The 15,405-nt window shown below is 43.7% G+C and overlaps 1 protein-coding gene across 6 annotated transcripts in view; it reads left to right on the top strand.

Annotated features, from left to right (window-relative positions):
* The window catches only part of FYB1 (FYN binding protein 1), a 76,319-nt gene that overhangs the window by 13,124 nt on the left and 47,790 nt on the right, over positions 1-15,405 (top strand). For all 6 annotated transcript variants that reach the window (XM_061616879.1, XM_061616907.1, XM_061616899.1 and 3 more), the window contains exon 2: positions 8,790-9,909. In XM_061616879.1, coding sequence (XP_061472863.1) covers positions 8,790-9,909 — 1,120 coding nt within the window. The remainder of the gene's footprint in view (positions 1-8,789; positions 9,910-15,405) is intronic.

Below are 15,405 nucleotides of genomic sequence, written 5' to 3'. Positions count from 1 at the left end.
ATACCCCCAAGCTGTTTTTATCTCTAGAAGGTATGTTTCTGTTGAAGCCAATGGAAATGTCTATCCTGTGGCTAACAGCAGGTTCTAGAGTCAGTTTTATGTAAGGCTGAAGCCTGGAGGAAAAAGGATAGCCGCCACCCCCTTGCCCCACATGTCATGGTCCCTATTCTGCCCAGCCCCACGGCTCCTATTGTAACCAGATACGTTAAATGTATTCACACATTTAACATCGCATTTTTGGGGCCCTTAGCCAGAGGACCCCTGGTTTCAACACACACACACCTGTGTCACAAAGCTTCCAGATGACCTGGAGACAACCACTTATTTCAGCCTTCCCTACCTCATAGCACTGTTGTGAGGATAAAGAAAGAGATAATATATGTCACACTGAGCTCCTTGGAGAAAGGGTAGGATAAAGATGGGATTAAGAATAATCATTTTCCATAAAACAAAACATTGCACCCCCACTGTCAACCAGCATAGTTGTAACCCATGCTTTTCATATTGCCTTTGGACTGCAGAGCCCAAGGGATGCATGCTCTGGCCTGATTAATCAGCTAGAGCAGTGACCTTCAACCTTGGCTCTCCAGACATTGTTGAGCTACAACTCCCATCATCCCCAGTCAGCTTAGCCAAATGTCAGGGATGATTGGAGTTGCAGTGCAGCAACATATGGGGACCCAAGGTTGAAGAACACTGAACTAGAAGACAAAAGGTTGCTCAGTTGTGTGTGTATGTCTGAGAGGTTTTTTTTTTTTTTTTGGAGGGGTAGGTTATTACAGCCTTCTATAAGCTGCCGTGGGAATCATCTTATTAGAAGGCTGGATATAAATCTTCAAAAGAAAAATAATAAATCCAGTGTGAAACTAATGACATTCATTTATTTGGCAGGGTGGAAGAGCCAGATGGAGCTGATGTCTAAGTAACCAGCAAATCCAATAGAGTGGGCCCCATCTCTCCCTCTGCTCCTTATGCTCCTGTAAACAAGCCCACATTTCACTGGATGTCAAAATTGGACACCCATCCTCCTATCAGTTCTGAACAGAGGAGAGGTGTAAAAGTCTCCATCTCTGAACAAATGTGGTGGTGGTTGATGTAGGTGCCTCTCCACCACCACCCCACATTGATGGAGCAGCTGATGGGAGGATTTAGCTGCCTCTTTTTCTGCTCTTTTAGATGTGGCAGCCATTTTGGGTTGTGCCATGCCCCCATGGCAGCCATTTTGTGTATCCGCATTTCTCCAAATGTGCCCACTGGTCAACAAGGTTGGCAACCCCCTGCTGTATCAAAGCCAGGATTTCCATTAGGTAGCCAGAGGTGAGGATGCTGTGCAACACAAGCCTTTCTTTCTCAAAAGGACACTTTTGGAGTTTTACTTTGGGACTTCTGGCCAATGAGGCCTGTGGATGAGCAAGAGCTTTGGGGTGAAGCAGCCTCCACGTGTGTTTGGGGTCAGCAGCCTCCACATGTTTCTTTTTGCTTCTGCATTTTTAGATCAGAGAGGGGGGGGAAGTGACAGTAGTGAAAGCACATGTGCCCACCCATCGGAGGAGACCATTGAGGACAACTTCCCTCCCCTTAAATATTAGGCAGGTGCCATCTCTGTTATCTTTACGGAGCCTGTTGAAGACTTTCCTCTTTCAACATGCCTTTTGAGACCTATCCCAGTCTGTGTCAGTGTTGGAATTGCTCTTTAATATTTTTTTCAAAACTTTTTTTAAAACAAAAACAATATATTTAACCCTATTTTTAAGATGTCTTTAAAGCTTTTTTCACAAAATGTTGTTTTGTTTTAATGTATTTTAAAGTCTGTTTTTTAAAGTCTGCTTTTATGATGTTTTAAAGTGTTTTTAGTGCTTTTATTTGCTGCCCTGGGCTCCTGCAGGGAGGAAAGGTGGGATATAAATCAAATAATAAATAAATAAATAAAATAAACTTGTCCAAGATCTCCTTTTTAAACAGCAACAAGAAAATGGAGCTATTGTATGAAACTCCTCTTAGGCCATTTTACAAAGAACATAGCAAATTGCATGTCTGGAAAATGAACATGGGAAGTTCTCTTCCAACAGTCTTGTGTTTGGTCTGTAACTTTAGTAATATGCTGATGAGGGCATATTTCCATTTGCATCAGGTGTGGGGAAACTTTGGCCCTCCAAATGTTGCTGAATTACAACTCCCACCATCCCTGGCCATTGGCCATGCTTGCTAAGGCTGATGGGAGTTGTAGTTCATTTGTTGTTGTTATGTGCCTTCAGGTCGATTACAACTTCTGGCGACCCTATGAATCAGTGACCTCCAATAGCATCTGTCATGAACCACCCTGTTCAGATCTTGTAAGTTCAGGTCTGTGACTTCCTTTATGGAATAAGTCGATCTCTTGTTTGGCATTCCTCTCTTTCTACTCCCTTCTGTTTTTCCCAGCATTATGGTCTTTTCTAGTGAATCATGTCTTCTCATGATGTGTCCAAAGTATGATAACCTCAGTTTCATCATTTTAGCTTCTAGTGATAGTTCTGGTTTCATTTGTTCTGACACCCAATTATTGGTCTTTTTCGCGGTCCATTGTATGTGCAAAGCTCTCCTCCAACACCACATTTCAAATGAGTTGATTTTCTCTTATCCCCTTTTTTCACTGTCCAACTTTCACATCCATACATAGAGATCAGAAATACCATGGTCTGAATGATCCTGACTTTAGTGTTCAGTGATGCATCTTTGCATTTGAGGACCTTTTCTAGTTCTCTCATAGCTGCCCTCCTATGTCCTAGAAGTCCTAGCCTTCTTCTGATTTCTTGACTATTGTCTCCATTTTGGTTAATGACTGTGCCGAGGTACTGATAATCCTTGACAAGTTCAATGTCCTCATTGTCAACTTTAAAGTTACATAAATCTTCTGTTGTCATTACTTTAGTCTTCTTGATGTTCAACTGTAGTCCTGCTTTTGTGCTTTCCTCTTTCACTTTCATCAGCATTCGTTTCAAATCATTACTGGTTTCTGCTAGTAGTATGGTATCATCTGCATATCTTAAATTATTGATATTTCTCCCTCCAATTTTCACACCTCCTTCATCTTGGTCCAATCCTGCTTTTCGTATGATACGTTCTGTGTATAGATTAAATAAATAGGGTGATAAAATACACCCCTGTCTCACACCCTTTCCGATGGGGAACCAATCAGTTTCTCCATATTCTGTCCTTACAGAAGCCTCTTGTCCAGAGTATAGGTTGTGTATCAGGACAATCAGATGCTGTGGCACCCCCATTTCTTTTAAAGCATTCCATAGCTTTTCATGATCTACACAGTCAAAGGCTTTGCTGTAATATATAAAGCACAGAGTGATTTCCTTCTGAAATTCCTTGGTCCTTTCCATTATCCAACATATGTTTGCGATATGATCTCAGTTGCCTCTTCCCTTTCTAAATTCAGCTTGGACGTCTGGCATTTCTCGCTCCATATGAAGGTTCCCCACTCCTGATTTATATGGAGAGGGGGCAAACACCTTAATATTTTAAAAGAGCCCTTCTTTCCCTTTTCAGGCCATCATTGCCAAATAAGGAAACCATATGCAAAACACAGCAGTGATGTTTATTGTAGTGAGACAACAGTGTGTTGTTTTAGCTGTAAAACAAGAAGGGGCATGCAAAGTTTACTATGACAGCAATAGCTAAGAAGATCTCTGAACTTATTCACGGAAATGACAAAATTTCTCATAACTGAAAAAAAGAATAAAGAGCACATAAATTATTACTGTTTATTGGATTTCTTACCTGTACTTCACCATAAGGTCCCAGAGTGGGTTACAACAATATAAAAACAGAAAACTGAAAACAGTTAAAACAATTTAATATCAGAAGAATAACATCTGAGGGGGGTGGAACTACCACAAAGACCTCCCCTTTTGCTGATCTTAATACCACAGTAGGGATGGGATCCGTTGGCCAGTGCCAGTTTGAAAGCAATCTGTCAGCCTTACAGGTTGGTATCAATTCGAGTTAGTTGTCCACTAGCCACTGCTTTTACCAATCCGTCAGAAAAAAATATTGATATTAATATCAATATTTTGAAAGGAAATATTGACATTTTGAAAGGAAATGTCAATAAATTAAAGGAAATATCTATAAACTGGTAGAAATATCAATAACAACATGGATATTAATAGAAATATTTTAGATGCAGATTTTTTTTAAAAGATCCATTTCCGAAAATAGCCACAGAAACTCACTACATAAAAATCCAATCTGCAAAGATAGCAAATAAGTGAATTAATGGAAAATTTGATACCAAATCCAAATTGGGTAGCACATCCCTACACCAGAGAGGGTCTGTAGGGAAGGAGGCAGTCTTTCAAATATTTTGACTTTTAAATAGTAATGTGAACACCTTGAAATGGGTCCAGAACTGAATTGGCAACAGGTACAGCTGTTTTAAAATGGGGGTTATGTGAGTTCTAAAAGGAACCTGAGTCAACAATCTGGCTGCTGGATTTTGGACCAGTTGACTGGTCCCAGTTACTGGCTGCTTTATTTATTACATTTACATCTCACCCTTCCTCCAAGAAACCCTGAACAGAAGTAGTCCACGCTACAACATTTTGTTGTAGGTCCTATTTGGTATTGCAGGAATAGTCTGTATGCTTTCCAGCTTGATCCATCACTGTAAAGGCAATGAAGCACAACTTCATGAACAGCTAATCACTCTTGGGACAAATTCCCACTGCCCTGAAATGCTGTCTGCAAAGCTCACTTGGCTTCTAAAAATACTTACCCATTACAAAAATAAATAAATAAATAAATAGTCCTACGATCTAGTTCTAAATATACAAAGTAAATGGAGAACTACAGCATTTTCTCCTTCCAGAAGTCATGTGGGCTTGGTGTTTATTCCCAAAGACATCTCAGGCCATCTGAATCAACAACATTTTAGTTCCTTCTTCTGTTCCCGCTCACAGATCTTATTCAGCACTCTGCAAGCATTATAAGAAAAAGGAACCATTAAAAGTCCCCCCATGTTACGGACGCTTGAGTGGCCTCAACCGGAAGTCAGACATTCAGTATTGCCAGTCCCATTCTATGCAATTCTCTTCCAGCAGAGATTCAGCAGGCATCCTCACGTTTGACTTTTAGGCATCTCTTGAAGACTTTTGTGTGTGTGTGTGTGTGTGCTGGCAGGCCTATGCAGCTGTTTGAAATGTCTCTTGTTCTGTATTGCTTTTAATTTTTTTTTATGTTGTTGTCCTACCCTGATGTTTTGCAAAAAGGCGATATATTAATACTTCTGTAAATGGGGAGGATTTTCTGTTGTAGTTTTTCTGCTGTTGGGAGCCAAGGACACAGTTCTTTTAGAAGTGGATTGTGAGCGTGCATACACAGGCACACTATTACCACTGCTGCTGCCACCACCAAAACTACTAGGGCAAATCTGTCAATTCAGTTTCTCTCTGTGTCTCATTTTTCCAATCCTAAATTCAGATTGTGACATTTCTGGATCAGTTTGCAGGTTTTTTGAAAGCTCTTGTGAAAATTCATCAGCATTTTTTTGTGCGCATTTCTCCTAATACACATATTTTAGTGTGCCATTTTGTTTAATCAACACACTTTTGCTAGCAATTGTTCCTGATACAGTGGGTTTTATGTTATTTCCACTAATATATGCTTCTTTATGCATACGTTGCCGTAATATATGCATTTCTGTACATTTTGGGGGAGGGGTGCTTGTGCAATTTGGGGAAGAGCAAATTTTGAAGATCCCTGCGTTTCAGTTCATGTATTGTTTCGGGAAGTGTGAATTAAGTTAAAGCAAACTGAAGTTCTCCCCCATCCCTAACTACAACAGCGATGACAATGATGATGATGATGATGCCTACAGACCATCATTATCATCAAACAAACAAAACAAAGATATAGCTATGGATTGTTGCATGCTCTCCCAAGTGGTGAGAAGGTCCAAGGGCAGCATTGTTGAGTTCAGCCTTCTTTCTTTTGGATGAGAGAGTCTTGAAGATGTATAGTGTGTTTGTAATGTACGCTGTGTTCACTCACAAATAGACAAGTAGAGCAGAGGTGGGGACCCTCAGGCCTGGGGCCAAATGCAGCCCTCCAAGCTTCTCTTCCTGGTCCTTTGGACTCTCCCCATGCCACACCCCTCTCTCCAGGCCACACCTCTCACTGGCTGAGCTTCACACCCTCCTTTAGTGCTTTTGCGTCGCTGGGATGTGTCCATGAACTCTGATAAGGACTCTTGCTTGCCTGGACAGATGGAGGATAGAAAGGCGTATGCGAGTGGGTGTAGAAACTAGCCAGCTGTACTAATCTAAAATTTACAGTCATTGTTCTGCCCAGTTTTGCCTCTGACCCGGCTCACCACTGGCACGTCTTCCCCCTGCTCTGGAAGGTTGCCCAGAAGGGAATGTGGACCCCAGGCTGAAAAAGGTACCCCACCTTATGCTCTACTTCAAGGGAAGAGTAACCGCTAGCACTCCTACAAAGCAACAGGGCTACTACCCACACCAGATCCCTGGGAAAAAAGCCCTGTGCCTTCATGGTGTCTTCTGACTCCAACCAACTCATCTCTCCCTCCCTCCCTCTCTCTCTGTCGCCCTTTCTCTGTTTGACTCCTCCAAACTGCAAAATTGCTGTTCCGCCATACATATATACAGGGCTTTTTGGTTTGTGACAGTACTCAGTGGTACTGCTGTGCATTGCAGCCATTTCGTGCCATGGCACTTTGATAAAGATATGAGTATGGGTACCTCATTTTTTACCAAAAAATAAAAAATACAGAAGCGATATATATAGTGTTCAACTATCCTCATGTTTTGATGGATATCTCCTTTGAACTCTCCACAAGTGATCAGTTTAGACCTCTGGTAAGAATAATATCTCCAGTGAAGGTTGGTCCATTAGGGCCAATGGGGCACTGCCCATGGCTTGGAAAAGTTACTTTTTTGAACTACAACTCCCATCAGCCCATTCCACTGGTCATGCTGGCTGGGGCTGATGGGAGTTGTAGTTTTAAAAAAGTAACTTTTCCAAGCTCTGGCTCTGCCCTACCCATCTCAGTTTCCCATCAGCCAGCCTTCACCTGCCTGCCTTCTTACAGCCAGTCCAAGAAACAGTACTGCCTATCAGCTTCCTTCTCCTTTGTCTCAGTATTGGACAGAACTCAGAAGGGAGAAGGATGGGGACAAAGCTAGAATTAGTTGGCTCTGACTGTTTTTGGCTCTGGCTCCACTTACTGTTATTTATTTATTATTTATTTATTTGTTTCATTTTTAGACCGCCCATAGCTAGTAGCTCTCTGGGCGGTGTACAAAACAGATTAAAAATACAATATTATAATAAAATCAATCACATATATCAACAACAGTATTAAAATAAAGCGTAGACATAAACATTAACATTAAAAACATTAAAAAGCCTGGGAGTACAGCCAGGTCTTAACCTGGCGCCTAAAAGAAAGCACCGTAGGCGCCAGGCGTATCTCTTCAGGTAAGCTGTTCCACAATTTGGGGGCCACTACAGAAAAGGCCCTAGATCTGGTAACAATCCTCCGGGCATCCTGGTGAGATGGTACCCAGAGGAGGGCCTTAGATACTGTTGGCTTCCTTGCCTTCTGCCCTACCAATCCCAATGGTCATCAGCCACCACTGGTAATGTGATCCTCCCCCAGCAGCCCACTGGATGGGGGGAACAAGAAGGGGAAAGGGGGGATGTCTTGGGCCCCATCCACCATTGACTTCAGCCCTGCCCACCACTGGAATGCAGCCCCCTAGCATATTCCCCAGTAGGGAATGTGGCCTTCAACAGATAAAGGATTCCTCATCATGTTCTAACCATTAGCTCTCATTAGCCATCTTGTGCACTTGTTAACATGTTTCTGCTTTCCTTCAGAAATTAAATGGTCCAGTATACTTTCTCCCATATAGTGAATGGGGAAGGAGAGAGTTAAGCATTGATAATGCATCATCAGGCCTTCTGGTCTTCTGTTTATTCCCCCCCCCCTGCTCACTCCTGCTTACTTTCTCATGCATAAGTGAATGGGAACAGAAGAAATAAAGTACTGATGATTCATCACCATGTTCCAACATTTACCAAATTTCTAGACTTGCATAAAAAGAAATGTAGTGAAGAGAGGCAGCCCAGATCTTAATGTCTCATCCTTACGAGTCATCTTAGCTTGATACTCTTCGGCAACACACAAATGTGTCTTGTGTTTTGTGGGGCACTTGCTCTTGAAAATCTACACTGTTACAGCTTGTTACAACCTGCAAACCATGAGAAAATGAAAAGCAGCGTGCAGAGTAGACTTCACGTTGGCCAGAAACATAAAATGTCAGATACTGTACAAAAGCCCACTTCAGAAAGCTGTAGAACCCCAAAGTACACCAACAATACATGTGTTACAAGGGTATAGAGCTGCTAAGTTTAGATCTATAGTTTGGTACATATATTTAAGGTCATAATATCGCTTCTTTGTTCCACAAATATAATAGGAAGAGGAACATATTTCAGCAGACAAAGCAGGGCTAGATCCAGTCAGCAAGATTGCCCTTGTCTGCAATAAACAACTTGAAGTAATACTTTAACCACAACAAGCATGTAGCAAAATGTTGAACATCTTTAGCCATACAGGAAGTTAAATGCTGAGATATCTCTAACCAATCAGGAGTGTCACAAGCCTCAAGCCAGGAAACTCTTCAAAGTACAGTATATGTGAATGTTGCTGAGAACGACTGCTCACTCTGCTTTTTTTTTTTTGTAAAAATGCACACCTTCTTTATGTATCGTAGGATGGCAAGACAAACGTGAAGTCCATCATGGCAAAGTTTAGTAACAACCCCGCCGAGGAGGTTCACAGACAAATCAGAGTTGCAGGACAACCTTCATTGGTCACGAGACCTCCATTTGACAAATTTAGCCACCTGGAAAATGCCGGTGCACCTCCCAGACCCAGCAACCTTCACAAATCTCCATCTTTTAAACCTCCTTTGGGCATCAAACCTCCTCTTCCTGACACATCAGACAAGGATCCCAAGCCTTCGAAGAACGTGGCCAGCAAGGTTGCAGCACTGGCCCAAGCAGCGAGCAGGGAAGCTAATGAAAAACCTGGATTCCCTAGGCCTTTGGGTCCCAAACCTACCAATGGATTAAAAGACGAATCCAAACCAGGGTTCCCAAAGCCTCCTGACAACAGATTGCCAGGCTCTACACATCCAAAAAATGAATTCAGGCCTCCTGGAGAACTCAGGTCAAGTGTTAAACCTGTATCCCAAGACAATGCGTTTCAGAAGATAGCTGGAATTAAAGAAAAAATTACTGCAGCCTCACAGGAAAATGACTTCAAACCTCCTTTTCCAAAGCCACACCTTGGGAAAAAACCAAGCCCACATTCCATCCCCAATGAAGAGGCTTCCAACAAAAACGGCTTCTTGAATCAGGCTTCTCCAAGCCCACTAGGACCCAAACCAAAACTCAACTCATTTCCATTGATCAAGGATGCCGAGGGAAAGAGCAACAACAACAAAGGAACGGATTCCATGGCTGCCCCTTTTGCTGGTGTAGCTTTGAAACACGGCAGTAACCAAGGTAACCTGTCTCAAGTCCTCCAGAAATCTTATGGGCAGCAGAATAATGAAGATGCAAGGTCGAGTGTGCTCAAGAATATTATCAGACTCAATCAAGAGGATTCTGGGTCACCTTCTGGAACACCTCCACCTGCTACATTTGTCAGTTCACCTAGAGTGGCTACAACAGGATCTTGGGCCAGTAACTCTGAAAAAGAAGAGAAAGACAAGAATCTGCCAAAACGAAAGGCATTGCCTCCACAATTCAAATTAGGCCCACCCCCACAGAAACCCAGCAGGCCTCCAACAGTGGACCTGGAAAAATTCCGGAAACGTAATGGAGAAAGTGAGTTATTCTTCCCCTATTTACTGTTGATTTTATGCAGGGTAAAAAAAAAAATCTCCCCCATGCTGGGTGGAGAATATCACAATAACATGCCATAGAAAAACTTCTCCTAAGACATTTTGTATTGAATTGTGTTGTATTGAATAGAAGGGAACTCTCAGCAGTCACTGATAACACATTCTGTTGCCTACCTGAGCTTTTATTTATTATTTATTTATTTTTATTTATTTAATTACATTTCTAGACCGCCCTATAGCAGAAAGCTCTCAGGGCGGTGTACAACAAATAAAATCACAATTAAAATATGAGCAAGTGTGGAAAAAATATATATATATAGTACAATTATAAAACATTAATAAAATTGCCATTGAGATTTAAATTAAGATCATATTAAGTTTAAAATGTTAAATTAAAATATTTAAAAATTTACAAAATTTAAAAAGCCTGGGCGAAAAGGTAAGTTTTTACCTGGCGCCGAAAAGATAACAGAGAAGGCGCCAGGCGTATCTCGTCTGGGAGGGCATTCCATAGTTCGGGGGCCACCACCGAGAAGGCCCTAGATCTAGTTGTTGATCTCCAGGCCTCTTTATGGGTTGGGACCCGGAGAAGGGCCTTCGACGTCGAGCGTAGTGAACGGGTAGGTACATAGCGAGAGAGGCGCTCCATCAGGTATTGCGGTCCGATGCCGTTTAGGGCTTTATAGGTAAGAACCAACACTTTGAATCTGGCCCGGAAACATATCGGTAGCCAGTGCAGCTGCGCCAGGACAGGTGTTATATGGTCAAATTTCTTTGTCCCAGTGAGAACTCTGGCCGCAGCATTTTGCACTAGCTGAAGTTTCCGAACCGTCTTCATAGGTAGCCCCACGTAGAGTGCATTACAGTAGTCCAATCTAGAGGTTACCATAGCATGGATAACTGAGGCAAGATGCTCCTTGCTCAAATAGGGTCGTAGTTGGGCTACCAGCCGGAGCTGGTAGAATGCATTCCGTGCCACCGAGGCTACCTGAGCCTCAAGTGACAGAAGCGGATCTAATAAGACCCCCAAACTACGTACCTGTTCCTTTAGGGGGAGTGTAACCCCATCTAGATCTTTTGACTAGATTGCACTAGATATTACACCCGTATGTGTGTAATTTTACCCTGCTAGTGCTTTTTAAATAGGAAACACTGCTTCCAGAAAGGTGATTGGGAGACATATGTGCAACCCTTTCTCCACTTGCCATTTTCCCACACCAAATTGCCCGTTCGTTTAGGGCTTTCCCCCTCATGGAGTTCTCATCCTGCATTTGGAACTTTGCGAGGGAGCAAAGCTGGTTAGATGTGGCAATCTGGAATTCAGAAACAGTAACAAGAGAAAGGGTTATGCACCTGCTTGCATGCTGTGTTTGCCCCCCCCGCTCCACAACCTTTCTAATGCCCAAACAGCACTCCAGACACAGCTTTTCCTGCTTACAAAGGGGCCTTGAGGAAATGTTACACGCTTCTGCATATAATGTCTCATTTGGACCACGAGTGGGAACTCCAGGGTAGACACAGGGATGTTTATCCCGGGAGAAGATGCTATATTCTGCTTACCATTTTGCCTTTTAATGATGATGAAAAGTCAAAAACAGTATCGGCACAAAAGAGAGGGGTGAAAACTCCAAGTATGTTTACTCAGCTGGCTTTTAGGGCAATTTTCAACATGCTCAGGAAGGAGGGGGGCAGTGCAGCCGTTCTGGACTGTACCAGCTTGGAATTACATGAGAAAATCTCAAAGCTTTCTCATATAGAAAGCTCCCTTCATACTGGAAACAAAAGAAAACTAGCACATCAGAGGGAATGCTAAGCTTTTGGGACTTTTGGATGTGGGAAGCATTGGAGCATGCAATGCCCCATCTACATTTTGATCTGGTGAAGTTCCAGAAGGATCACCTGTGTACCTTTTCCAAATGTGTGAGTTCAATCTTACTGCTTCAGACTTGCAAAGTGCTTGAGTCCAAGGTAACCACAAGATTAGACTTGAGACCTTTTTTTTTCATGGAATAGTTCCTGTGCCTGTGATAGCTGAATGACAGATAGAAATCCAGCCAGTTCAGCATTCCCCCATCATTGTCCCGCCATAACGAGGAAAAGTTACAGCTGTTGAATTTGAACAGATGCCCTCCAGACGTTCTTGGACTACAACTCCCATTATCCCTGACCATCAGCCTTGCTGGCTGAGACTGACAGGAGCTGGCATCCAGCGACGTCTGGAGGGCACCATGGTGACTACTCCAGGTCTGCCGTGTAAGCAGAGGTATCAGAATGTGGGGGGAGCCCCAAGGTTTGCTGATGCACATAACAAATCTTCAGGGGAAAAATACAAAAAGGGGAACCCCTCCCCGCTGAAAAGGCCAATGAGACACAGTGACAACATCATGTGGAATGTCTGTTGCACGGGGACAGAATCCTAGGGACGTAGGGGGGAACGAAATGGAGTATCTTTGAAGAAGACATAGCTGGCTGAACAGAAGTACTCCACACTGCAACATTTTGCTGCAGGTCTCACTTGCCAATCACGATTATCAGTTGCTCAGTGGCAACAGCAGGGGTGGCCTGTTGTGCTCATGTCCTGCTTGTAGTCTTCCCAGAGGCATCTGGTTGGCAACTGTGGGAAACAGAACGCTGGATTTGATGGCCCATTGGTTGGATCCAGCAAAGCTCTCCTTATGTCTTTCGTGTTTTAATCATGTCGCATGTCTAAATATTGCTCTTCACTTGCTTCTTCTATTGTCCTGTATTAAATTTCAATTTAATTGTTGTGGCCTTGCCCCTTTCTCTCATTTATCTCCACTGACTTCTCTCAGCTCCCCTCCTTATTCTTTCCAACTCATAATTTTACTCACTAAGCCCCTTATGCATGGAACTCTGGCCCTTTAAATATTAATCAGTCTCCTGTTTTAAGAAAAGCTCGTCCCTGCCCCTTTACATTTCCTTCTTGATGTGTGATTTGGTTGCACTGATTCATTTTATATTGTTAATTATTGTATAGCTTTTCCTACACTCCATCCCTAACACCAGGACTAAGAACAGCTTATGGGGAGCAAGACAATCTGAAAAACAGCAGGGAAGGGTTGAACACTCCCTTGCAACACCACCCACTGTTCCAATCAGATTCAGAGCCCCCTACAGCTGCCTTTTTACAGTAAAAAATTTAAGTACTGGGAGCTGTAATTGTGATGGAACAACCATGAAATGTGTAATTTGACTCCAAATCATGGCATTTCTTTCAAAATATGTGTGAGGGGGTCTGATCCTTTAAACCAGCCATTTTGAAACCAAAAGCCATCATGAGCACACATTCACATTTGTGTGAGAGATACAACAGGCATCAGCATCAAAAGACAAAATTCTAGTAAGATGGTGGCGCTGTAAACGTCATACATTTATATCACATTTAAATCACATTGCTTCTCCCCAAAGAATCCTGGGCACTGTAGTTTATCCACCCCTCAGAGAGCTACAGTTCCCAGCACACTTAACAAGTCTTTGAGGAAAGTCATGTGCTTTAAATGTATGTTGTGTAAGCCAGAAACAGAGTAGTCTGTGTCTTACTCTTAAGTAACATGCAAGAAAAAGGAAAGTTGCCCAACACATGTAGCAGGGCATACTCTAGACTTGGTTTTTGCAACTGGACATGGAGTTGGTGATCTGATTGTGGGGGGCCTTACATCAGTCCCTCTGTCATGGACAGATCACTGCTTGCTGAAGTTTAGATTTACAGCAGCTTTTCCCCTCTGCAAGGGTGGGGGACCTATTAAGTTGGTCCGCCTCCAGAGACTAATGGATCCGGATGGTTTCCAAAGGGCTCTGGGGAGTTTTCCAGCTGATAGGGCTGGAGCTCCTGTCGAAACGCTGGTTGAATTGTGGAATACAGAAATGACTCGGGCGGTTGACATGATTGCTCCTGAGTGCTCTCTCCTGTGTAGAGCTCGTACGGCTCCATGGTATACCCCAGAGCTGAGAGCGATGAAACAAAATAGGAGACGGCTTGAGTGCAGATGGAGATGAACTCCTGGTGGATGCAATTACACACTGGTAATACTTAGACTCCAGTGTTATAGCAGGTGAATCAAGCGGGGTATCCAGAGCACAGCCTTGTCCCGATTTCTTGGATGAGTTTCAGCTGGTACAGCTTGAGGACGTTGACAAGGTGCATGGACAGGTTCGTGCAACCACTTCTGTGCTGGATCCTTGCCCTTCTTGGCTAATAAAAGCTAGCAGGGATGGAACAGCCGGCTGGGCCAGGGAAGTGATTAATGCCTCTCTGCGAGAGGGGGTGGCCCCTGGCCGCCTGAAAGAGGCGGTAGTGAGACCACTCCTGAAGAGACCCTCCCTGGACCCAGAAAATTTTAATAACTATAGGCCGGTAGCAAATGTTCCATTCCTGGGCAAGGTCCTTGAATGAGTGGTAGCAGGCCAGCTCCAGACACTCTTGGATGAGACCGATTATCTGGATCCATTTCAGTCAGGTTTCAGGCCTGGTTTTGGCATGGAAACAGCCTTGGTCACCCTGTATGATGACCTCTGTCGGACACAGACAGGGGGAGTGTGACTCTGTTGATTCTCCTTGATCTGTCAGCGGCTTTTGATACCATCAACCATGGTATCCTTCTGGGGAGACTGGCTGAGTTGGGAGTGGGAGGGACTGCATGGTGGTGGTTCCGCTCCTACTTGGCGGGTCAGCTCCAGAAGGTGGTGCTTGGGGAGCAATGCTCGGCACCCTGGACTCTCCAGTATGGGGTTCCACAGGGGTCAGTCCTGTCCCCCATGGTGTTCAACATCTACATGAAACTGTTGGGTGCGGTCATCCAGAGCTTTGGAGTATGCTGCCATCAGTATGCTGATGACACGCAGCTCTATTTCTCCTTTTCATCTTCTTCGGGTGAGGCTGTCAATGTGCTGAACCAGTGCCAGGCTGTGACAATGGACTAGAAGAAGGCTAATAAACTGACGCTCAATCCAGACAAGACTGAAATGCTGCTAGTGGGTGGTTCTTCTGACTGGATGGTGGATGTCCAACCTGTCCTGGATGGGGTTGCACTCCCCCTGAAGGAGCAGGTTCGTAGCTTGGGGTTTCTCCCAGAACCATCTCTGTCACTTGAGGCTCAGGTAGCCTCGGTGGCACGGAGTGGCCCAGCTACACCCCTATCTGGACAGGGATAACCTGGCTTCAGTGGTCCATGCTCTGGTAACCGAGTTAGATTACTGCAATGCACTCTACATGGGGCTGCTTTTGAAGATGGTTCGGAAGCTGCACCTTGTGCAAAATGTTACAGATTGGTAACAGGGACCAGACGGTTCAAACATATAAAACCTATTCTGGCCCGCTTGCATTGGCTGCCTGTATGTTTTTGCACTCGATTCAAGGTGCTGGTTTTAACCTATAAATTCTTCCATGGCTTGGGACCACAATACCTGATGGAACACCTCTCCCGACACGAATCCACCCGTACACTACGGTCAACATCCA

The sequence above is a fragment of the Rhineura floridana genome, chromosome 1, assembly GCF_030035675.1.
Source record: "Rhineura floridana isolate rRhiFlo1 chromosome 1, rRhiFlo1.hap2, whole genome shotgun sequence".
In the NCBI taxonomy this organism is placed as follows: Eukaryota; Metazoa; Chordata; class Lepidosauria; order Squamata; family Rhineuridae; genus Rhineura; species Rhineura floridana.
Note: the sequence above shows the minus strand (reverse complement) of the source record. Positions and strands in the feature narration are given on the sequence as shown.